This window comes from Bos taurus, chromosome 23, assembly GCF_002263795.3.
Source record: "Bos taurus isolate L1 Dominette 01449 registration number 42190680 breed Hereford chromosome 23, ARS-UCD2.0, whole genome shotgun sequence".
In the NCBI taxonomy this organism is placed as follows: domain Eukaryota; kingdom Metazoa; phylum Chordata; class Mammalia; order Artiodactyla; family Bovidae; genus Bos; species Bos taurus.
In genome coordinates, this window is record NC_037350.1 from 8,137,062 (window position 1) to 8,161,863 (window position 24,802).

At 59.4% G+C, this 24,802-nt stretch overlaps 1 protein-coding gene across 3 annotated transcripts in view; it reads right to left on the bottom strand.

The window, feature by feature from the left end:
• Positions 1-3,081: 3,081 nt before the first annotated feature.
• The window catches only part of GRM4 (glutamate metabotropic receptor 4), a 114,528-nt gene continuing 92,807 nt past the window's right edge, over positions 3,082-24,802 (bottom strand). Inside the window, exons 7-12 of one of the 3 annotated variants that reach the window (XM_024983885.2) lie at positions 21,289-21,489; positions 20,947-21,083; positions 16,717-17,652; positions 10,044-10,076; positions 9,830-9,965; positions 3,082-4,022 (exon numbers count right to left, since the gene is read on the bottom strand). In XM_024983885.2, coding sequence (XP_024839653.1) covers positions 3,973-4,022; positions 9,830-9,965; positions 10,044-10,076; positions 16,717-17,652; positions 20,947-21,083; positions 21,289-21,489 — 1,493 coding nt within the window. In that variant the 3' untranslated portion in view covers positions 3,082-3,972. Of the gene's footprint in view, positions 4,023-9,829; positions 10,077-16,716; positions 17,653-20,946; positions 21,084-21,288; positions 21,490-24,802 lie in introns of all 3 variants that reach the window. The other 2 variants (XM_024983886.2, XM_003587661.6) reach the window with 2 other exon arrangements.

Genomic DNA, 24,802 nt, shown 5'->3' on the forward strand with positions numbered 1-24,802 from the left:
TTAGTGGCATTGTCCCCACCCTGACTACAGAAACCCCAAGGGCTGGTACCACCCTGGCTTGCTCACTACTGCATACCGGGGCCTGGCTTGTACATGCATGAGTGCATGCATGCCCAGTTGCCTCAGTCGTGTCCAACTCTTTACTACTGCCCTATGGACTGTAGCCTACCAGGATCCTCTGTTCATGGTATTCTCCAGGCAAGAATACTGGAGTGGGTTGCCATGCTCTCCTCCAGGGGATCTTCCCAACCCAGGGATCGAACCCTGGTCTCTCCCATTGCAGGCAGATTCTTTACTGTCTGAGCCACCAGGGCAGCCCACACAGTACACAGTAGGTACTTACTATCTGTTGAATGAAAAAGGAAAGTGTTCTTACCAGATTTGTCTAGTTTTTCCCAGACTTTCTTGGTTTTAGGACTGAAAGTCCAGCAGCCCAGGAACTCCCTGAGACTCCAGAGACCCTAGGTCTGAACTCCACCCTCCATCTGCCCCACATAAACATATTTCAGTCCCACATGTTGGCCTTTTGACATACAGCTAGTGTTAGGTAGCTTGGCCTTGCACTGAACTGAGCTACAGGGCTTGTAAATGGACTTAAAGACCCTACCCCCAGAGCTTCTGGTCCAGCCAGCCTGGGATGGGGAGAAACCCATAATTTGATTTCCTCCTTTTTTTTCGCCCATGGCCATGCCATGCAGCAGGCAGGATCTTAGTTCCCCGACCAGGGATCAAACCCATGCCCCCTGCATTGAGAGCACAGTCTTAGCCACTGGACTACCAGGGAAGTCCCCCATAATTTGATTTTCTAACAAGTTCTCAGAGATGCTGATGTTAAGATTCTTCTGCCAGAACACTGATTTACCTGGCCCACTGAGCTGTCCCTGATCCCCTGGGGAGCTTGTAAAACAGATCTGTGCCAGCCCCACCCACGGGACCTCAGATCGAGTCCTTCTGAATGACCATCCACCATCTCCATGGTCTAAAGTTCTGGTGGGGGTAGAACCTCCACTAGGTAGTTTTGTTATCTTGCCCTGGGCAGGGCAGGGGCTGCCTCTGACCTCACCCTGGGGCCTCTCAGAGGCTGAGGCCCTAGGGGAGGGCTGAGCACAGAGGAGAGAAAAGGTCTCCGGGGGGTCAAGGACACTGCAAATCCCCCCATCTTATTGAAATAGAAAATTCTGAAGATACAAATATCTGTCCACATTTCATGGGTGTCTCTTGAGCCTGGGAGTTAATAATATGGGATGGAGAGCAAAGATGAGCAGCCAGCTGGCCCTGGAAGTTCTCCCTACCACATGTGTCAGGGCCGGCCCCATCTGCAGCACCTGGGGGACCCCAGCCCCAGCCTCACAGGCCTAGGCCTCCATCGTGATGGGCCCCTGGGATGCCCACCATCCCACAGAGCTGCAGCAGGCTTGCCTTCCAAAAGTCCTGCTGGGAGTGGGTCCTTCCTCCTCATCTCTGGACACAGAGCCTACTCACCTCTCCTCTGTACACCAGACCCCTGCTGGGAATGCACACCCCACCCAAGCCTTCCCCACTTAGCTCACTCACCCCCACTGTCGTGTTTCTTTGGGTCATCAGCATTTCTAGAGCCCCAGGCAGGCCAGCCTAAGGCCCATGCAGAGCCCACCCGGCTCTGACCCTCAGCCTCCTCCTCCCTCTAGGAGGCCTTGAACTGCCCTTGGGCCCCACTGCCCTCTCCTGAGTGCTAGGGGGACAGAGGGGGCAGCACCCACCTTGGAAGGAACATGACTCTCCCTGGATCCTAGAAGGGGGCTCCACAGATACGGGGGGCACCTGGGGAAGTCCTGGGCTGAGTGTCAAGCCCTTGGGTTCCAGGCCAGGCCCTCTGTCCAGACCCAGCCCAGCCATCACCATAGAGGGACCCGGACCACTGAGGGGACAAGGTGCCTAGGCAGGGGGTGCAGTCAGAGAGCTGCCCCTGCCCTTCACATCCAGCTCCCTCACTCCACCCCTGCCTACACTACACTGGGCACTGAGTAGACTCTATTCTGGATGGCAGCCTCAGGGACCACCCTGCAAAAACAAGATGATGGGTGTGAGAGCTCCTTCCCCACTCCCTCCCTTACATACGTATTTATTGAGCACATAGTAGGCACTGCGCACACACACAGTCTCACACGGACCCCCAGGAGAACAGACTCCCGAGCCTGGCCCCCAGGAGTAGCCCCCCAGGCGGATAGAGGGGCCTGACACGTGATTGAACGGCCCACCTCACCTCTCACACACACCCACACCTGCTCCACACCTGGGCCCCGCCAGCCCCCAGTCGGGCCCCTCCAGCGCTCTGTCAGGTATCAGAGGAAGTGGGGCGGGGGGAGCGGGCAGGAAGGGGCAGCTCAGGCAGCTGCCGTCTGGGGCCTCGCTGTGTCGCTGGCTCTGTAATTTACCCCTGGCAGGGCCCAGCCCCTGAGCAGCTCGCTCCCCACCTCCCAACCTGCCACGGATGCCAGCTGCTGTGAACACACTCCCACTTGCAGAGGACAGCATCCTCGTGACATGGGTGTGATGTGGACGCACACCCACTGGAGCCTAAGCAGACAGACACTCCCACAAGACAAATAAGCTTGCCTATGGAGGCATAGGAGTGCGCGCGCGCGTACACACACACACACACACACACACACAAAATGGACAGACGCACAGGGCTGGGGGGAGACACACACATACACAGAGATACACCTGTGCCATACACCTGGCCCACCTGGCCACGTGCCACACACTCATCTCCAGGACAGCCACCATCCCAGCACCTGTGACCTGGAGACAGGACGCACAGGAGGGGAGGGCTCTGGGTGCTGGGAACCCTGTACCCACTCTCTCAAGAGGAGCATTTACTGGCTGGGAGGGAAGGAGGGGATCAGGTTATGGTTGGCCCCTCCCTGCCCAGGGACTCTCCAAGACCCCACCCGAGGCCAATCCAGGAAGCAGTCTCCACTGCCCTCCAGCCCTGTGTCCCTGTCACCCAGTTCCTCCTTCCCTGTAACCGCAGGGCCTCCAGCTTCGGGCTGAGCCAGGGGTCCGACCGCAGGCCCCTCAGTGGATGTGGAGCCGGGGTGCAAAACCATGTATTTATTTTTATTAGAAATGTTCTTGGTATAAAAACAATCATGCGCTACACATTGTCGTCAATAACCATCACCAGACACCCAGGCACTGAACTCCGTGTCATCGGCGGGAGGGGCAGGCGGGCAGGCGGGCAGCACACGCGGCAGACGGCGGGGGGCAGGCGGGAAGGCTGCGGGCCGCGGGCACGCACAGAGGCCACGGAGAGGACGCAGCACTTGGCAACACACTCGGGATTTGCTTTTGTTTTGGCTTTTTTGTGTTTTGATTTTTTTTTCTCCTTTTTTTCTCTTTAGCGACATGTAGGATTTGGTGAATCGGCAAGAGATGGCAGGGAGAGGGAAATGAAGGCGAGGAGGGGGCTGAGGACAGGAAAGAAAAATGAGAGACGGGCGGAGCACAGGAGAAGAGACGGGAGAGAGCTGGAGACGGCAGAGACGGAAAGAGAGAAGATACAGAAAAAGCAGAGGTCACACAGACAGAGACACACGGCGAGAAAAGGTGATACAGAGAGAGAAGAGAACTCAAGACTGGGATGGAGACTGAGGGAGTCACCAACAGGACAGGCAGAGACGAGGGGGGAAACCAGTGCCCGAGCCTCGGGGGTTTGGGGCGGGGCGGGGCCGGCGCAGGACGCAGGCGCTCGTGGCCTGAGGCTTCCCAGCCCCCCAGCCTCCTCCTGGCCCCGGCCCGGCTTGTCCAGGCCACCCAGCAGTGACTGCCGGGGGTCCCACTGTCAGCAGCACCAAGCCACGTCCGCGGGAGCCCGCAGGCGGTGAGGACATCAGCTGGGCCCCTGGGCGTGGCCCTGGCCGGACGCACCATCCACAAGGGTCTCCGTCCTCCTCCTCCTCCTCCTCCTGGGCGGCTCCGGGGGCCGAGCTAGATGGCATGATTGGTGTAGGTGACGTAGGTCTGTTTGGTGGCCAGCGCTGGAAGGAGAGAGACCGGGGAGCGAGGAGTCAGGGGCTGTCTTCATCCAACGCCCCTTCCGCAGGCATGGCCCTGCCCGGGGCATCAGCACCCACCCCGCCCACTGAGCACTTCCCCCCCCCCACCCCCCGACCCATCCCACCCACCCCCACACCTGGGCTGCCGGCCTGGCGGGCCCATCCGTCTTCACCTCGTCCCCCTAGGCGGACCCTCCTTGGAGCTCTCCCTGCTGACGCCATTCCTCTGTGAGTATCGCCCCCCAGCCCCCACCCCACGGAGTCCCTGTGTGCTCCTGATCCCACGAGGCTTTAAGAGGATCGTGTTTATTTCTGATATGATACAGTCTTCAAGTATGACCAGGGGAGAGTTTTTCAGACATGCAACACACACTTTGGAAACACACATGTAAAGAATATATACAGACACACAGCCTTGGGGGAATGAGCAGAAATGCAGACAGAGGAGATGAGGGAACCAGAGAGGGGCCTCAGGGGGCTGGGCACTGGGGCGTGTGCCTAACTCGGCCCTACTCCCACGCCCGGGGAGATGGTGGGAGATGGAAGTCCTTGGGACCCCTCCCCCTCCCCCACCGGGGGTCCTGTCTCACCCCAGCCCTGAGCCCCTCTTATCTGCATGCATCAGTCCGGCTTCCGCTCACCCATCACGGGGCCAGGGCTGCCTCTCTGGGTGTCTCCCCTCCCCGCAGCCACGGTCAGGGAACCATGCCAGCCCCCCACCCCACCCCGGGCATCCCAAGTGCCTGCACTGCCACCCCACTGGAGTTCACACCTCACAGCAGCCTCAGGAAGAGGCCAGGTAAGCACCACCCTCTTGGAACACTGAGGAGCTGAGGCCAGATGGGTGAGGAGCCCAGCCCGAATCCTGGGGTTTTTTCTGTCCTGCCAGGGCTCAGGGTCTCCCTCCATGACCTGCAGACAGCTCGGGGGAAGTCGGGGAGGCTGCCTGTGCTCTCTCTGCCAAGAGAGCAGAGTGGATGTGGGACATCGCTGTGCCCTCGGTCATAAAACTGCCTTGACTCTGTCAGGACCCTAACAGCTCAGAACAGGGGGGAGCATCTACCAGGCACAGCCAGGGGCTTCTGCCTGGAGAAGGTGACACGGAAGACGGCAGGATGGTGGGCGGCACCCTGACCACCCCCAGCCGTCTGTCTACCAGTTTTCACTGCCAAATTAAGGACCATATTTCCCAGACTCCCTTGCAGCCCAGAGTGGCCTCATGTGACCACATTCCTGCTAATGACAAGTGTCAAGGGCTGTGTGCAGCGTCCACACATTTGATGAAAATAGACTGTTCCCATGCACGAGGAGTGGGAAATGGACCTTTATTGTTTTAAACCACTGAGATTTGGCAGAATTATTTGTTACCATAAAATGATCAAGCTCATTCTTTGGGGGAAAAAAAATAGATTGTTTCCTCCCTACTTCCTCTCTTTTCCGTCCTGTGGCCAGAAGCAACATCTAGGTCGAGTAGCCCCAGGCATGAGGACAAGGACAACCCTCTAGGACCCGACGGAAAGACAAACAGAAGGAACCCAGGTCCCTGCTGCTACCCGCCATGCACTACAAGATCAGAGAGAAACAAATCTGATTTGACCACTCTGTCCTGGGGCCTCTTTGTCATAGCAGCGTGACCGGAAGCTCACTCATACAGCCGGAACTGCAGCGACCCTCTCAGAGGGTCCCCTGGGTGTGGAAAGAAGCAAGGTTGCCAGGATGGGGTGAGCAGGGGGGACACCAGGGGACCAGTGGGGAGGCTAAAGGAAGAACTCTCTCCTGGCCCGGGCTGAGAGTGGCCTTGGTAGGCAGATGAGCTGAACTAGTCCCTGTCAACGGAAATATCCAAGCAGAAGATTAACGATCACTGGGCAGGGGCAGGGAATTTCAGGTTTTAGGTGCCACCTGGACAGGTGCTACTGGAAGGTGTCCACGACACCCAGGACAGCATTAAGAACCCAGCACAGCACTGCGCAGTGTGTAAAGGACACCCACCTTCATTTCTAAAACAGCCTACGTCCCTCTGGGAGGCTGGAGGACCGAGGGTGGACAAGGAGCACAGCTGTGACCTCAGCCAGCTCCTCCCCGCCCTGCGAGGTCTCCGGGCCTACAGCAGGAGGAGAGCGGCCCTTTTTGCTGAGAGTTCCTTCCCTTCAGCTGCCCCTACATCCCCGCCCACTCTCTCCCCCAACCTCAGAAAAAGAGCCGGCCACTGACTGTGACTCTCACGTCCGTGGGCCAGGCTACTGAGCATCAATTCCCCAGGGCTCCATCACCCCTTGGGTGAACTGATAAAACTGAATTTCCAAACCTGTAAACCCATCGGCAGCTCCTGGCTCAGAGGGGAAGGAAAACCTCAGCAGCAAGATCGCCACTGACTGCAGGGGCCCGGGAGCCTGAAGTGAGGGCGGTGGGGGCGCAAGGAGAGCGGCGGGGACAGAGAACGTAGCAGGGAGGGGAGGGACAGCTGGGCCCCTCCTCTCCCTCCAAGACCAGAGCTGCCTCCTCTAGAAAACCCAATCCGTGGGTTTCAGGACCCAGAAGCACCTTCAGCCCTCCGCTATAAGCCAGCAGCCCCAGAGTCCTTCAACGGAGCCTGAGTCTGACCATCTGGAAAATGGGAGCAGTGATTCCGCCCACGGCCCCCAGGAGCTGAGGCTCATAAGGAAGAGCTCTGGCCACTTGAGGTCCAGCCCTGCCCTCACTGGTGTAGGGGATCTCAGCCTCTGCCATGCAGACTTTCTAACAAATTGAACCTCTCAGAACCTCAACTCCCTCATCTGTAAAATGGGGTGATCATAAGCCCTTACCTGCTCTCAGAAACCGGGTAGATAGAAATACTCCCTAAACCCTGAAAAATGGTAGGTGAAGGGGCCGGGCTAAGATATCCATGAGGACTGGATGGGGCCAGCGACACTCCAGGGGCGGCAGCTGCGTGGAGGGGGCGGGAAGGAGGTGTGGCCCAAGGACCCAAGCCCATCCCTCACTGATGACTCCCGGCTGCTGGCTTTCAGTGTCGCTGTCTCAGCTAACAATTAGCTGGGCAGTGGTGGCAGAAGCTGTCAGCCCCCATTTGTCGTCCCCATGTTTTCTCGCCTAATCTGCCTGCAATCGGGCCCCTGAATTATTTATTCTGTTGTTTGTTTAAAGATACGTGGCCTGCCAGTGACAGAGTGAAAAATGTCCCTGCTCCACGGAATGACACCTCCCCACTCCTCTGGCTCACACCCCCACGATCTGGCTGTTCCCAGAATTAATCACCCGGCTCCCGCCCAGCGCCTCCATGGCCGCTGTTGTCCCCGAGCTGAGAAGGTGGGGGCGAGGGAGCCGGCCTCCAGTCCTCAGTGCAGGGGTCGGTGGGGAGGACCAGCTCTCACCCTGCCCTCTCGGGAAGCAGGAGGCTGGGAAAGCTGAGTCTCCCTTGCCAGGCCCGCACAGGGACCTCTCCTTGTCCCCAGTCCCCAGGTGCCAGTCTGAGTAGAGGCAGAGGCAACTGTGTCAACGAGGTGCCATCAGTCCCACCCCTGGGGTTCCCTCTGGCCGGTCACAGCGCTATGCGTGCCACCCTCCGGGGTCAGGGTGCTCTCTCCTGTTAGACACGGGGGTCTGAGCGAGCTGATACCCACTTGCTCTCATGAGCCCTGGAGCAAAGCGGGGCCTGGGGGCATGGGACCCAAGAAGGGTGAGTCTCCCTGGGAAGGAGGAAAAGGAAGTCAGGAGTGTGGGGTGGGAAGCAGCGAGGGGTCCCAGCTCAGGACAGAAGGACCTAGTTAGGGGCTGCCCTGGGGGTTTCTGCACATCTGAGTGGACGTGAAAGACCAGAGGTGGGAAGGCCCATGAGGACACTGCCCCTTCCCATCACAGGCAGAGGGTCCACATGGCATCTGAAGGGAGCCCCAGGCTGTGTGTAGGCACAAGGAAGTTGATGCCCTGGAAAGAAGAGTACGACCATAGGGAATAAAATGTCATTTGGTGGAGGGTGTGGCCAAGAGTTATCAGGGGTGTTGAGCAAAGGAGGGGCATGCTGGAAGCCAGGTACTTGGCTCTGCACAGAGAGACAGGGAGGCCGGATGGAGTCAGAGTCAAGAGAAAGACACAGTATGGCCAGCTAGTCATGACCTTGCTCTGTGACCTCAGGAGAATCACTCACCCTCCCTGGGCCTCAGCTGGGGATCCAGCCCAATCCAGGCCTCACAGGACAGATGTGAAGACCACTTAAAGGGGAGAGATCTCTGGGAAGTGAAAAGTCCTGTTTGGATGTGGGGAAGGACTTTCCTCCTTTCTACAGCTGATAACTTTTTCTACAGGTGGGAATGACTGATAACGGAAGATGCTTCAGCCAGAGCCCCAGGGAGGGGAGCCTGTGGGAGGGCCTATCCCAGCCCAAACACCTGCTAGGGAGGTCTCCTGTTTCTCCGATCTCTTGGTGGGTGACAAAGGGGCCCTTCTCTGGAGCCTGTGCTCGCCAATCTCCCTCCTGGTGTTCCCAACAATGTCCACTTGCGGCCTTTCCCCCAGGACTAGAGGGAGGAAGCAGAGCACTGACCTGAGGGGCCACCGGATCTGAAACTCTCCTGGGAAAGGGGCTCTTCACTCTGCCGCCTCCAAAAAAAGGCCCCCAAGACTCCCAGAAAGCGGGGAGGCAGGAGGGGCTGCTATTTTAACCATTCGGACATTTACAGGGGGTCCAGGGAGGGAGTCCAGGTCTGCGGTGGGACCACAAGTTCCCCTGCACCCTGTCCACCCGGGAGCAGTCGGAAGCGAGGCCCGTACAGTCCCAGCCCACAGGTCAGAGGCCTCGGTCTCTACTTGGAGGCAGTGGGACATCACCTGCTGCCACGAGGCCCCGGGGAGTCCCTCGCCTATCTGAGCCTTCCTTTTCTCATCTGTTGTTTAATTGTTCAATTGTGTCCAGCTCTTTTGTGATCCCATGGGCTGTAGCCCTCCAGGCTCCTCTCTCCATGGGATTTCCCAGGCCAGAATACTGGAGTGGGTTGCCATTTCCTTCTCCAGGGGATCTTCCCCACCCAGGGATCAAACCCAGGTCTCCTGCATTGTAGGTGAATTCTTTACCATCTGAGCCCCCAGGGAAGCCCTTCCTTATCTGTAGCCTCAAATAATTAAAAACCACTGCTTTCAAGGTTGCTGTGAAGATGAAAACTGGTTCCTGCAGGGGTGGCCCAGAGTCGGGGTTCAAGAAATGGTCACCCAACCTGTCCCTCCCATGCCCTACCTCTCTCTCCTTGGACATCCCCCTACCAACCACTCTGCAGGCCCTGCTCCCCACCCTAGGCCTCACTTACCCATCCCAGGACCAGTGTCCTGAGTCCCCCCTCTCTCAGGACCCTGCCTTGGGGCAGCTGGACAAAGTCAAGCTGAGGGATTTTAACTGCTTCCAGACAGCGCCCCCCTACCCAGGGAGACTGAAAGGGCCAGAGTCTCAGGTCACCCTGTCTAACCAGGCCCCCCACGGACTCTTCCTAAGTGGGCATAGTTCCCTGGAAGGGAGAGGCAAGAGTCCCCTTCCCAGGACGGGGCGGGGCAGATTGGGCTGTTGCCCACTGTTGCCTCAAGGCTCTCCTCTGGGTGGGAACCCCGCACTTTGGCCTCAGGGCTCTCCCTGTGACCCCATTGGACCAGACTTGGTTGGGAGCGGGGAAGCGGGGACCTGCTCCAGGAAGAGGGCGGGGCCCGGGCTGGTCCAGAGGAGAGGGGCGGGGCTTGGGCTGGTCCAGAGGAGAGGGGCGGGGCCTGCGCTGGTCTAGAGGAGAGGGGCGGGGCCGGGCACTCACCGGGGGCTTCCAGGTTCTCGCAGAGCTCGGACTTGGCCTCGCCGTTGGGCCGGAAGCTGCCTTTCTGCGTGAACTTGTTGGACATGGTGGCGGCGGTGACGACGGCTTTGAGACTGCGCTTGCGCTTGGGCACGTTCTGCTCCGGGTGGAAGAGGATGATGTACACCTTGGGCATGTAGAGCATCCCCAGGGACACCGAGGCGCTCAGACTCACCGAGACCGTCAGCGTCGTCGTCTGGATGTACAGCTGGGGGCGGGCCGGGGGCGGCGTCAGAGCGCGCTCTGCCCCGGGCTCGCGGGGGCCCTGTCCGAAGCCCACCCCTCAGACACACACAGCTGGCGACCCCGCCCTGTGTCCTGCTGGTTTCTGGCGGAAGGGAGCCATGGTATAGAGCCTGAATTCAGCCTGGCTCCACCACTGTCACTATGTGATCTTGGACAAGCCACATCCTTTGGGCCTCAGTTTCCTCGGGCATGAGAGTTCTAGTCCTTACCTCATAGGGTTGTTGTGAGTTTGAAATGATTTAATAAATGGCAAAGGCATGTAAAATATCTGGTATGTAGTCGGTGCACACAAGTGTTCACCACTGTTACGTGCTATCTGGGAAAGGCCCAGGGGCGGGGCTCTCAGGGGACAGCTGACCCTCCCCTGAAGCAGCACCCTGCACAGGGCTGGGAGTGAGGTGAACATCGGGAGGTGCCTTGTAGTAGCTCCCGGTGGCCATGGCACAGCACTGTGGCCAGGACCCCCATTCAGTGACTGTCCCCCCCATGCCACTCTGTACAGAGCAGGCAGCTGGCACAGGAGCCATGGCACCCGTCGTGATGCACTGATGGCAGCCCAGTCAAAGCTCACTCGCCAGCACTAACAGTGACAGATGTTTAGCAAAATGAAAGCCCATTAATCTGGGTGTCGGGTAATCCATTCTTCAATAGTGGGGCCTTCCAGGCAGGGCCCGACAATTCCCACTGCCCCAGCCTGGGATCCCCTCCCCACCTCCTCCTTCCCTCCTGGGCCTCCAGGTCTCAGCTGCCTCTCTGGCCTCCTCAGCCAGGGTGGGGCCAGGGGAAGCCCAGGCTGTGGCCCCCAGGTCTGGGTATGGGAAAGCAGAAAATGCTCTCTGCCTCCTAGATTTGCCATTTCTGAGCCTGGGATCCCTCCCCTGGGGCCTGGTTAATGTACCACCTCCTCCAGGAAGCTCTCCCTGACTCCCAGATCCTAGCCAACCCCCCAAGACAGCCTTCACTCCTTGCACCCAGCCCAGCAGTGGGGGACCTGGGTCTAGACTTGAGTCCTGAGGTCACAGGGGCCCTGGCCTCGTTGGAAAGTCTCCTGAAGGGAGGGGCCAGGTCCTCCTGTTCTCATATTCTCCCCATCCCCTGCCCCTCTCCATAAATACCTCATGACCTGAATCTGAAGGGCCTTCATCTCGGCCACCCTTCCCCGGGGTTCTTCCCTTTGGAAGGGGGCTGGAGAAGCTGGAGGGTCTGAGAGGAGAGAGCTGTGTGACACCGGGGAAGTCTCATTCCCTCTCCAGCCCTCAATTTTCTCATCAGCACAACGGGATGATGGCACCTACCTCACCCAAACCACCAGGATACCCAAGCACAGACTATGAGGTCACATGAAACTTACAGGGGGTCCCGAGGAGGAGGCTGGGAGTGCGGAGAGGCCACCGTTCAGAAAATGTCACAGACCCAGGAAAACAAGAGCCTGCTCCCCAGTGAGCACACACACCTCTGTCCTCACACACAACCCACACTCTCACCCACGGGCACAGCACTACCCCCAGCATGTGGATGGGAAAGGTCATGACTAGCCAGTGGAGGGTGCCAGCCACCTCGCCCACCCCTGAGATGGCATTGGGGCCCCAGGGTGGAAGGGGTGGAGGGGTCCAGGCTCCAGAGTATCACAACAGACCCTTGGAGAAGAGAGTGGAGGTCTGGATTCAGCAAGAACAGGCATGCTATCTCGGTCTTCACCATTGACTGGGGGTTCCCTGAGGACAAGGCATGCCTCTGTCATTAGATTTGGGGGTCCCTGAGGGCAGGGGTGTCTCTTCTTTCACACTGGGGATTCTTGGGTGTATTTCCAGGATAGATTCATCTTAGGTCATTTGCCCCCACCTTGGTGATGGGGGGAGGTACGGTTGGGCCAAAATGAGGTTGGTGGGACAGGGCTCAAAGACCCCTCTCTGGGCGGAGTGAGGCCTGCAGTTGACACAGTCCTGTGTCGGGGTCCAGGGACTGGGTTCCAGACTCCACTCTGCCCTGACCCACTGAGGGATGCTGGGCCCCCTCCACCAATACAGGCAGAGCTTGCTCCATGGGCGTGAGCACTCGGTTTAACACCTTGAGTTCTGAGTAATTTTTGAACAAGGGGTGTTCATTCTCATTTGGCACCAGGCCCTGAGAACTATGCAGCCAGCCCTGCATACAGGCCTCAGTGTTTTCAGCCTAAGAAAGAGCCTTTCAGCACACAAAATACAAGGAGGGGCAGAAAAAGACCAAACCTGAACAAAACTGCCCCCAATCTGTTGGAGTCCCTCTCCTGGGGGATCCTTTAGCCGTCCCCAGGCTGGGGGTGGCCGGCCCTGTGCACAAAAGTGGGGTTGGCACCCCACCACTGGCTCCAGCACCGATCGGGAGCCCCCAGGTGAAGGTACACATGGTCACCAGGAGATGGTAGCATGTTAACCCTATCAGAGAAACAGCAGTCCTCTGAACCTCTAGCTGCAGGGCCGGGGCCTGGCACAGATGCAAGTCTCCAAGGCAGGCTTCCAGGGTGTGCTGGCACCTGCTCTCCCCTCCGCCCATCCCCCAGCCCAAGCTGCCCCCCTTCCTGCTCCCCTCTTCGACTTTGGTCAGGCCCTCGCTCCTCTCAGTCCTCTGCAAGGAACCCTGCACCAGCCTCCCAGGCCCCCCTCCCCGAGTGAATGAGGCTGTCAGAGCCAGGTTTGATGGGGGAGGACAGAGGTCACCTGGGGTGGGGCAAAGGGCGTGGACAGGAGCCGCTGTGGAGGTGGATGGCGAATTTCCTGGTTTTGCCCTCAGCCTGGTGGGAGGCTCTGAGGAGTTCCTCCCACTCTGGAACCTGGTGGGTCCTGAGATCGTCAGAATCTATGAACCACACAAATGAACTTCCCCACAACCTGGCTGGCCTCTGAGGCCCACCTTGACCTGCTGGAACAGTAATCCCACTGGGTGGAGAGAGCGCACCCCAGTCTGCTCAGGGTGATGGCACGTGGCTGTGGAGTTGAGCCCTGGAAATCCGGCCGCCTGCTCACCAGAGAGACCCCAGTAGCCTGGGGGATGGGTGGGCCAAGCATCTGTGAGTGTGCACAGTACTAGATACACACACATGCTCACAGAGCCACACCCATGTCCCCGAACGACGCCGCATTCATTCACACATCTGAACTCACAGCCACACATTCCTGACTCAGATACACCTGGGCTCTCACACACACACACTCCTTCATGTACCTGGATACACACCTGTGTACACACACAATGCACTCACATAATCTGTACACACACCTAAACACACACCTGCACCTACACACCTGCACACACACCGTTGACCACGCACACTTTATCTGGACACTCAGACACATTCACACAGCCACGAACCCTCGGTACATACACCTGCCCATCCCCACTCAACCTGTGAGCATACACACACACACACACACACGCACACACTGCCATCCACTGCTCAGTGTGCACAAAAAGGCAGGGTGCACAGTGGAGTGGGGCTACTGTGGGGAGCTGTGTTACAGGTAGAGAAGTGCATGTACACACACACTATAACACACACTTCTATTCCCATACACCCATAACACAACTCCCCGCAGTAGCCTCACTCCACTCCACCCCATCTACACATGTGTGCGTGCACACACACACACAAACATACACACACACACGCACCCGGCATCCAGCAGCCGGGCCTGCAGCTTTCACTGGGGCCATTTGTAACTCAGATGTGACACAGCACAGATCCAAAACCAGGTTGCCTGAGCCTCTAAGGAGCCTGGTGTTCTGAGCTGGAGGGACTCCAGCACTCATGTCCCCACTCTCGCCTCAGGCAGAAGCCCAGAGGAGGAGGGGGCGGATGCCACGGCGATTCCATCGGGGCAGACCTGGGTGTCACGGCCACGTGTTGGTGTGGGCCAGCCTGCTGTGTGACCCGGGGCACGTCCCTGTCCCTCTCTGGGCCTCAGAGGAGATCATTTCAGAGGCTCCTCTTCACAATCAGTACTGAGGGGCGCCTCCTACAAAGGGAGAAATCAGAGGCAGGTAGGGTGGCCTGGGGTGCTGAGAGAGGGCTGCGTGGTAGAGGGGCTGGGGCCAGGAGGACAGGAACACGCAGGGAGCTGTGTGTCGGCCGCCAGCCAGGGGAGTTACAGGAAGGCAGAGTCGGGGCCCAGACCACCCTGCTGGCAGCCTCCCAGCTGCATGCCTTACTCCCCAGGGAGGTGAGGGAAGGGGCCTCCTGGGGTTGTTGAGGGTGATTTCTCAAGCTGCCAGCCTCCTGGGATGTGGGCGGCCTCCCCTGCTGGCTCCATGGGCTCACTGAGCGCTGTGGAGCCCGGGGGCCTCTGCCTGTACCCGCCCACAGTGGGGGGCCTCCTGCAAGGCCTAGGAGGGGAGATCCAGACCCAGCCCGCAATGCGAGCTACTCCCCAGCGGCAGCGGCTTTGGCCTGGTCCCGGGCCTCGGGGCGCTCATTGCCAGCCTCAGGGTCTGCATCTCAGAACCGCCAGCCCTCCAGAAACCCCAGGGCCACTGTTAGAAGAAAGGCCACAGGCGTCCCTGTGCCAGACCCAAGGGACGCAGGGCAGAGGCTCCTGCCTTCGAGGAGTTGCTGGAAAAGAGGAGGGCACATCCCGAGGGAGGGCCAGGCCTGAGCTGCCCCAGAGCTGCAGGGGTAGGGGGGTGGGGCTCCTGATCTAGAGCACCGTCATCCGTCATCCGGTTGGGTGACCTTAGACAAGTCGCTCCAGCTCCCTCTGCCTCATCTGTAAACACAGATGGTGAATGTACCCTGGCCCGTCGTGTGGCCCCTGCCGACCACCAGGCCAAGCGCCTGGCACATGACAAGCAGCGGCTCTGACCACAGCCTCACTGGGGCCTAGTGTCCCTCGGAGCTCAAACACAGGCTCGCCCTTTAAACGCCGTCCTCAGGATGGTGATTCCCCCGGACGCAGGTGGAGCCTGGCCCTCGCCCCTGAACCCCAGACTCACACAGCCAACCGCTGAGTCAACCACAGTCCAGTGCCGCTGTGCCGGGCCGTCTCAGCGGCCTCCTAAACTCAGCCCTGCCGCAGGAATCCCCATCTCTGCCCCATAGGCTCCTCCGCTGCCTCCCCAACCCTGCCCCCACGTGGGGAGGCTCCTCCCTTCCCACTGCTCACACCAACAATGGGGGGTGGGGGGGTGGGGGTGTCAACTGAGGACCCCCTCTGTGCTCCTCACTCACACGCACTCCACCAGAATCCCAGCCCCCGTGCCCCTGGATGCAGCCGGCACCCCCCACTCCTCACCTCCTGCGGGCACCATCACACCGCCTCCGCCCTGCCGCCCTGCTCCCCTGCTCACCCTCCGAAGGGCTCACCGCCTGCAGGGCTCACCCCAGAGGGGTCCTACACCCCACTGAGGCCCTCCTGCTCAGAGCCTGCAGCGGCTCCCTTCTCACTCCCAGGAAAAGCAAGCATCCTTGGGCCTCTGTTTCCTAGGCCAGCTGTGCCATCTCCCCACCACCCCACCCTGAACTTTGTCCCCACCCTCCCCCCGACTTCCCAGCCCCAGCATCCTTACAGTGGGCAAGTGGCTTCTACCCTCCTTGTGCCAAGTGATTATTACAACACCTGTGAGGACTGCAGACGGGGGGTCATGGCCAATCTACAATGAAGACGCTGAGGCGGAGGCCAGCTGGCTTGCCCAGGATCCCACAGTCAGACACAGAGCTAGGGTCCTCGGTCCCCCCGATCTGCCCCATCTCTGGCCTCTGACTTCAGGGACTCCCAGTCCTCCGAGATAAAACCCCAGAACCCAGGCAGCACTGGGGCTGTGATGTGGGCAGAGTCCACAGGGCCCTTGGGGTGTGTGTGTCTGACTTGAGAGCCTGGCGGAGCCAGCAGACGGCAGCCCTTCAGCAGCTCCAGCAGGCGGAGCGAGGGCCCTGAGCTGACGCTGCCAGGCCTCCTGATCCGATCCCAGGCTTTGGGGCAGCTTTGGGCTGGAAAGGGAGGGAGCCAGTGCCCGATACGTCACCCAGCCCGGGGACCCCTGGGGCTCCTGGAGGGCAGCAAGGAGGCCGCAGAGAGGGGGAAGAAGAGAGGAGTGGACAGAAAGGAAGCTGGGCTGAGCAGGGAAAGAGAAAAGGGAGAGCCTAAAAAAGAGTGTGAATCCCCTGAGCGTACAATGGTCAGAACTCCACACCCTCACTGCCAAGGGCCTGGGTTCAATCCCCGGTCAGGGAACTAAAAATCCCGTAAGTCACGCGGCACGGCCAGAAAAAAAAAAAGAAAATGAAGAATGGAAGAGCACGCAGCATCCCGGAGGGCAGAGACGACAGAAGGAGACGGGAATGAGATGGGGAGGAGGAAAGGACGGGGTGGGAGAGGCAGGGATGAAGAGTCAGGGAAGGTGGAGGGTGGAGAGAGGGCGGGAAGGAGCAGGAAGGACAGAGACAAGATGGGGTGGGGGGCACAGAGAGAAAAGGGAGAGGACGGGAGAAGAGAAGGGAGGGAGGCAAGAGAGAGGCAAACGCTGGAGAGAAAACTGAGCCGGGGAAGGCAGGCACATCCGGAGGGGCCGGCCAGTCCTGGGAGGCTGCCCCCTGCTCGCCCCCCGCCCCCCTACCTGCCCCCGCGACTCACCTTGTCGGCCGACTGCGAGGTGCCGAAGAAGATGGGGATGAAGGCGAGCCAGACGATGCAGGTGGTGTACATGGTGAAGCCGATGGGCTTGGCCTCGTTGAAGGTCTCGGGCACGCCGCGCGTCTTGATGGCATACACGGTGCACGTGACCATCAGCAGCATGCTGTAGCCCAGCAGGCAGATGAGCGACAGGTCCGAGATGTCGCACTTGAGCACCCCCCTGGCGAAGCGGGGGTCCAGTGTCCGCTGGTCCTGGAAGTCCACCACCGAGTGCGACGGGTCCACCACGAACCACACACAGATGCCCAGCAGCTGCAGGGAGATGAGGCTGAAGGTGATGGCCAGCTGCGAGGCGGGGCTGATGAAGCGCGGGGCGCTGACCGACCGCTTGCCCTGCTCGAAGATGCGGTAGATGCGGTTGGTCTTGGTGAGCAGGGCCGCGTAGCTGATGCTCATGCCGAGCCCCAGGAAGATCCGGCGCAGAGAGCAGGTGCCCAGGTCGGGCTCGGCGATCATGAGGAAGGTGGTGGCGTAGCACAGGAAGATGCCCGCCAGCAGCACGTAGCTCAGCTCGCGGCCCGAGGCCTTGACGATGGGCGTGTCGTTGTAGCGCACGAAGGTGACCACCACGAACAGCGTGGCGGCGATGCCCGCCACGGCCAGGAAGAGGGGCAGCACGGCCCAGGGCGAGCCCCACTCCAGCTTGATGATGGGGATGGGCCGGCAGCCCGTGCGGTTCTCCGTGGGCCGCATGTCGTAGGGGCAGGCCTTGCAGGTGTAGCCGTCCACCTGGTACTGGTACCCCGTGCAGGGCTCGCAGTGCCAGCAGCAGGGCATGCCCTTCACCGTCTTCTTCCGCTCGCCCGGCTGGCAGGGCAGGCTGCAGACGGAGCGGGGCAGCTGCTGGCCACTCCCCGGCCAGAGCATCCGCTCTATCTGTCAACGACAGCGCAGGGGAGCCGGCCTCAGGACACACTGCCCAGTGCCCTGGACCGCCCCCTGAGCTGGCATCCTGGAACCTCGTGTCTGAATTGCTCAGTCAGATGGCCAAAATCCAGCTGCTCAGCTGGCCCTGCCAGGATCGACCGAATCCAACAGCTGCATTTAAATAAGCTCCCGGGCACGATTTAGACCTAGATGACCAGCAGGGGATCCTGCTCCAATACAAAACCCCCAAGGGTCATACAGAGACCAGCAGTGACAACCGAGAGTCACAGGACAGAGCTCGGAGAGCCTGCAGCCCGGACTCCCAGCCCTGTGAGGCCTCGCTCTCACGGTGGTCCCCGACCGGCCGCATCAGCGTCACCCAGGAGCGGGTTAGAAATGTAAATGTTTGGCCACCCCAGGCCTACTGACTCAGAATCCGAGTTTTTGTTTTTTTTCTTTTAATTTTTTTTTTTTAATGTGGACCATTTGTAAAGTCTTTATTGAATTTGTTACAATTGTTCTGTTGTTTCATGTCCTGGTTTTTTTAGCCATGAGGCATGAAGGATTTTAGCTCCCTGATCAGGGACTGCACCCTCATCTGCTGCGTTGGAAAGTGAAATCTTAACCACTGGACCAGGGAAGTCCCAGAATCTGAGTTTTAACCAAACCCCACAGGTGACTGGTGTGCGCACACAAAGGGGAGACACACTGCCCTGTGGCTCAGCCCCCAGGGCCTCCGCGTGGTACAGGCAGTCAGGTTCAGCAGAGAACAATGAACAAAGGTTCAATCAGAGAACCTGCAATGTGTGCCCAGGGCTGAGTGTTTCTTTGCCTCTTGCTTTGAATGAGTGCATTCTGTTACATGCCTCTGAAGACACAACTGCTGCGAGCAAAGGAACACAGAAGCTGGCATGCCCTACTGAGTGTGTCACGAAGTTCTGGAAAGTAAGCGAGAGCCCCCACGAGCTCCAGGCTCTGGGCAAAGGGAGCCTGGCCACACTTGGGAGCCATATTCCAAGCATCAGCTCTTTGGAAGGGTCATGCTTAGAGAATGGCTTTGGGACTTCCCCTGTGGCTCAGAAGGTAAAGTATCTGCAATGTAGGAGACCTGGGTTCAATCCCTGGGTTGGGAAGACCCCCTGGAAGAGGGCACGGCAACCCACTCCAGTATTCTTGCCTGGAGAATCCCATGGACAGAGGAGCCTGGTGGGCTACAGTCCAGAGGGTCACAGAGTCGGACACGACTAAATGACTAACACTTTCACTTTCACGCTTAGAGAATAGTAGGCCCTTTGTCCTGGGAGCTCACTCCAGGAGAAGGAATAGCCAGTTGGTTTGGGGCTGAAGGGAGGGTTTTAGAGATGAGAAAACGGGTGAGTGAGGTGGGTTGGAGCAGGCAGGGTGGAGAATCCAAAGATGGCTTCATGGTAGATGGGGACAAAAATCTCAAGGAGGAAATTCACCTTGTGGCTCTGGGCATGACCATCCCCTAAAAGCCAGCGAGCACAGCAGTGACCAGGGCCAACTACCATCCTGCAGGAACAAGGGGGCAGGACAATCTCTGGGCACCAGACCTGTGATGCTGCAGGGGGACCCAGGGATCCAGGGGGATGGGGGTGTTCTGGGAAACTGTGGCTCCAGTGGAAAGAGCAGTGAATGAGGTCAAATGTTGGGATCACAGTTCTGTCGCTAGCTGGCTGTGCGCCCTTGAGCAAACACCTCAGCCTCTCTGAGCCTTTGTTGTCCCGCCTGATCCAAAGACAGCAGATGCAAGGCCACAAGAACCCTCTGTGACTTACGGCAGCTTCTACTTGGAAGTTCTGTCTGCTTCTCCAGAGCATCAGCCCCAGGAGGACAGGGCCTTTGAGTTACTTCCCTGCTGTCTGCAGCCCCCAGCCCAGGGCTGGCCCAAGGTGGGGCCAATGAATTGCGGTGGAGTCTCCAAGAAGCAGTGAGGTCTGGCCACCGGAGCAAGAGCCCTCGGGAGGGACGGGGAAGGTGTGGCGGTTGAGGACCAGTCCTGCATCGCTGCCTCTCTCCCCCCAGTTCCATGCTGGTGGAGGGGCTTGGATTCCTGGGGATGGGACCCGGGAATCACTCCCACCCCCCAGGCCTGCCTTCACTTACCATACCTGCAGAATGGGGTGATAACAGTGCCCGCCCCACAGGGCTGGCATCCCCACAGTAAGGTAAGTTGATAAGAACAGGAGCCGTCACAGCGGGTGCTCCATAAGGATGAGCTGCCTGCCACTGCCAGTGAATGGAGGCCCTGCCCCTCCCCGCTACGCCAGATCTGAACGAGACAGGCCTCCATCTGGGCTGGGGTCCCACCCTGCCCACACTGCTCCCACCCACTCTGTTCTGTCCGTCTGTCTCTGCTCAGCAACCCAAGGAGCATCACTGTAGGAATGGGCTCTATCCCTGCCACGCTGCATGGCCTTTGGAACCTCCCTAGGGCTGGGTTTCGAGATATTCCTTCTGATTTGGAAGACTGTTGGGGATAAATGAGATCATGGGCAGAGAGTGCCCTGAAAAGCTCCAGGGCTTGCAGCCGAAAGAGATGCTTACAGGAGCGGACGGCAGGGACGTGACGTGACTCTCCCAGATCTGGGCCTGCCGAGCCTGTCCGGTCCACCTGGATGTCATGCTGTGCCCACCCATGTGCGGCTCACCCTCCACCCAGAGAGGGGACCAGTCAGTCCACAGGCACCACCTCGAGGCACCAACCACGGGTCCCTTTTATCCCCAAAACATGACATTATTTGTAGCCAGGGACATTGAGGGCAGGAGGGAGATCCCAAGTCCCTGGGACAGCCATGGCCTGGAACAGCATGGCTGGGGACCCAGGAGAAGCCCCTTCATGCCACCGAGAAAGATGATGGCCTTCCCATGTAGTCTGATGAAGTCATTCTCAAACAGCTACCCGCCAGCAGAACCCCACTGCACGACTGTGCTCCTCTCATCCTTCTCTGTCCAGATACAGCTCTCTCCCTCCTCACCTTTCTCCCCATCCCCACCCCCACCCCCAAGACTCTGAGCCCCCGCACCCCAGTGTGAATTCATCTGTCTGCAGGGTTTGCCCTGTGAGGGGAGCACACAGGAGGGCCCAGGCGACAGGGAAGGACAGGGGCAGGGAGGGCGGGAGCCCAGCTGCCCTGCTCTTCTGTTCTGGAGTTTGGGGGCTCAGGCCCTTTGACGGAAGGAAGCCCCAACTCAGCAGCACCAAACCCAGGCGTCAGGGCTCCCCTCCAGGGGCCGAGTGCCCTCTCCTTCCCCCGCCCTGCCCTTCCTCCGGGCACTTACCCGGAGGTGCAGGTGGTCCGTCCAGGAGCCGATGACCTTGTACTCAGCAGAGCCGTTCCGCAGCTGGTACTGGTAGATGTCGTAGCGCCCAGGTGCATCTCCATTCTCATTGAAAGTCACAGGGTTCCCCGCAATGCCTGGGGGGGCCATGGGGGTCACACACTCCATTTCTTTGCTGAGCCTTTGCCCAGAGACAGGGAGGAGCACGAGCCCTGGGCAGCAACACCTCTGCATGGAACATCTCAGGGGGGTTTTACTCCCTGGAAGCATCCGAAGAGGTTCCCCCACTCCCACCCCATGGAGCCCCGGGACCCCTTCCCCAGGGTTGGGTGGTGCCCCTACCTGAAAAATTGACATTGCGGATGTACTTGAGCAGCTGGGTGCCGTCCACAGGGTCCATGCGCGGGCAGAGCCCCACGCGGCCCGGACACAGGTCTCGGTGCATGGCGTGCAGCGCATGGCCCATGGCGTACACAGCGTCGATCACAAATTGCACCTTCCCCTCCTGCTCATATGCCGAGTCCTGCCCGATGCGCTCCCGGTCTACAACGAAAACGTTCAGGACGGGAGTGCCCACGAGGCCCATGAACGCTCACAGATGCGCGGCGGGAACTACAGCGGCCCCCCCGCCCGGGATACAGCCGGGTCTCCGGGACCTGGGCCCAGGGCTAGCTTCATCACCCCAGGGGATGGTCTCGTGGGGGCACCTGGGGGATGGTCCTGAGGGCCCACTGCCCTTGTGACTGTACGGCTGGACCCTGTGTGAGCTGGGAAGTCACCAGGGCAGAAACTGCGTCTGTAGATGAGGGCAGTGATGCCCTACAGCAGCTCAGCCATGGGCGGCCACCAGCCAGGGGCTGCTGCACCACCACGGGGTACAGGGTGGGGGGGAAATTGAGGCCCAGAGAGGGTGAGGGGCTGGCTGCAGGTCCCTCAGGCTTGAGGACACCCCATGCCCTCAGTGGCTTCCAGATGCCCCAGACATGAGAGGTCACCATCATTGCTGCCCACCCCTCCCCCCTGTCAGTGACCCCACCCACCCACCTCTCCCCCTGTCAGTGACCCCCCTACCCACTTCTCCCCCTTGTCAGTGACCCCCCCTCCTTAGCCAGGGTGAGTGAGCTTTGCAAAATGGAGAACGCACCACACCGCCTCCTCACTGCAAACAGCAGTGGCTCCCTAGGGCGCCAGGCCTCCCGTCCTCACCCCCTTGGGACACACCCAAGCCCTCTGCTCTGGGTCCTGTACAAACTCTCTGGCTGCCTGAGGTCTTGATGTCTTGTCAGTAAAAAGATCATCATCTTGCCCCACAGAAGTGCTGTATATGAGATGAGCTACAGAAAACCCGTGGCACAGAGGAGCTGACCAAGCCACATTATTATGGTGCTTAAGTGCTCAGAAGAGAGGGCTTCTAAGCTGGGCTCCAGAGGCTGCGGGGCTAGAGCAGGCCAGCAAGGCTTTCTGGAGGAGGAGGAGCCCCAGGCCTGGGTCATAATGATGATGGAGAATACGGACTGCTAACTTCTAAGGAGCATCTACTCTGTGTCAGGCGCTGTTTTAAGCTCTTTATGTATGGAAGTCATCAGATAATCACAGCAATGCTATGAGGTAATGATCCCCATTCATTTCTACAGATATGAAAACATTGAGGCACAGAAAAGCTCCCCAGCTTCCCAGGACCACACAGAGCTGGATTTGACCAGGTGCTCCGGCCCCCCGCCTGTATGCCTGAGTGACTTAAAGAGGCTGATTGCAGCGGGGAGGGCAGGGAATTGGGAGGGGCAGGAGCTCTGAGTGGAGAACCGGGGGACGGCAGAGGAGAGGAAAGGGGAGGATGGGCAGACTGCTAGGGACCCCAGCTTCCCCTCCCAAGCCCACAGCCCTGCACAGAGCCTGCCTGGCAGCCTCTTCCGTCACCACCAGGATGATGAAATTAACCCTTAAACACACACAGACACACACCCATGCCTCCCTGCTAGAGGGCCAGGGCCACATCTTACAGAGGTAATTCCCCAGTGGCCAGCAGGGTGAGTGGCACCTCAAGGGGCCATGGGCCTGGGACTTCAATGGGTGTCATGTGGGAGCCAGGTTGAGGCCTCAGGGATCCACAGCTTACCCCTAAGTTCTTCTACTTTTAGCTAATTCATGGTCACTGAGCCCTGCTGCCCAGGGCTCCCAAGGAGCTGGTGGCACATCTCCTCTTCCTATGTTGACCACCAAGAGACTGTGACCAAGGTCAGAACCTGACTCCAGTACCCTAACCTCGGGGTCACAGATCAGAGGCCCCCAGTACCCAGACTGGACAGTTTAGGGGCAGATTCCCGGTTGGCTCTGGGGGAACTGCTGGCTCCAGACATGCCACAGCTTCTGCAGCATGGCCTTGGGGCTGGAGACAGGGTGGTCTTCAAGGCTGAGCCCTTGGCTACCCACTGCACTGCATTCGCACCAGACTGTCTGGGCAGGAACCCCAGCTCGAACACATCATCTAGCTATGACCTTGGACCTGCCACCTCACCTGGTGGGCTTCAGTCTCCTAGACTGCAAGATGAGGATGCCAATGGTGTTTAGCTCATAGGGTCGGGATAGGGCCCCCACGAGGCTAAACGGGTCTATGTTCACAACAGGTCGTAGAGAGGCCCGGTGCTTGCCAAGCGCTGCAGAAGCACGTTAAACACGAGGGCACAGAGGGGTCTAAGCCCCGCCCGCCTCGGAGCTCCGGGGAAGGCAGAGCTGTGCCAACAGGCCAAGCTGTCTCTTGGCCACGGCACAACAGGTGAATGGACGGGAGAGGTAGGTTCGCCGGCCTCAGCAGCCTGCCCTCTTGTTCAAGGCTTCTGATCACAGGTTCCAGTAGCCAGGAGAGAAGCTCAAGGGACAATCTTGCTCCCAGAGGGTGACAGAAGAGGCTGGGATAGGGTTGTGTGGAAAGCCCTAGCTGCGGGCCCTTCCCTCACCTCCGGCCCCCGGGTCCCGTACTCTGTCTGCATTCCGCCATTCCACGTCCCCAGAGCTCCCATCACACCCTCATTTCATACGGATGAGAGACTGAATTATTAACCGGGATGGAGGGGGCAGCTGCGGCCACTAGAGAGAGGGGGCAGGGCTCTTCCCAGGCCAAGGACACGCCGGGTAAGGCACCCTGGCGGAGCTGCCCTCTGGCAGAGCTGCCCTCTGCCTCTCCGCTTCCGGCTTCCCAGGGGTCCCCCTTAGCGGTCCAGCTGAAGCATGCATCCTTGGGCCATGCAGGTCCGGGACCACGTGATCTCACTGGGGTCACACATGGAGTGCAGATGACCTCACAGGAGCCCCTCACCAGGGGGGCCCACCTCTGCCTGGCTCCGGGGTCCTGTGGGCTGTCAGCGGCCCTGGAGCACAGCCCCTCGAGATCCACCCCCCGACCCCCAGAGTTGCCACAGGGCCAGCCGTCGATTTCTGGAGATTCCCCAACACACTTTCACATGGTTGACTTTTGTCTCAAGTCTGCCCCCAATGACAAATGAGATAACAGGGCAGTGAGGCGCCCTGCAAAGGGTCTCTATTTGTAAGGGAGTGGCGGGCCTTGAGTCTGCCCCCTACACAAACTCCGTCTCACACACACAAGGCTCCTCCCCTAAGCCCCACAAGAAGCAACAATGACAGACCCTATGTGTGCTCCCTTTGGGGGAGGGGGCATGGGTCACAAACACAAGTTAAACAAGGTCAAGACGCGCTGTCCTGAATGTTGGAAGCTGCACCCATAACCAGTGAGGCTCTCTGTACACCCTTGACTCCAGCAAATAACCCTGCAGCGTAGCCGATGCTTCCTTTGCCCTGAGCCTCTGAGAGGCAGGCCAGACTAGCCGCCCTCACAGAGGAG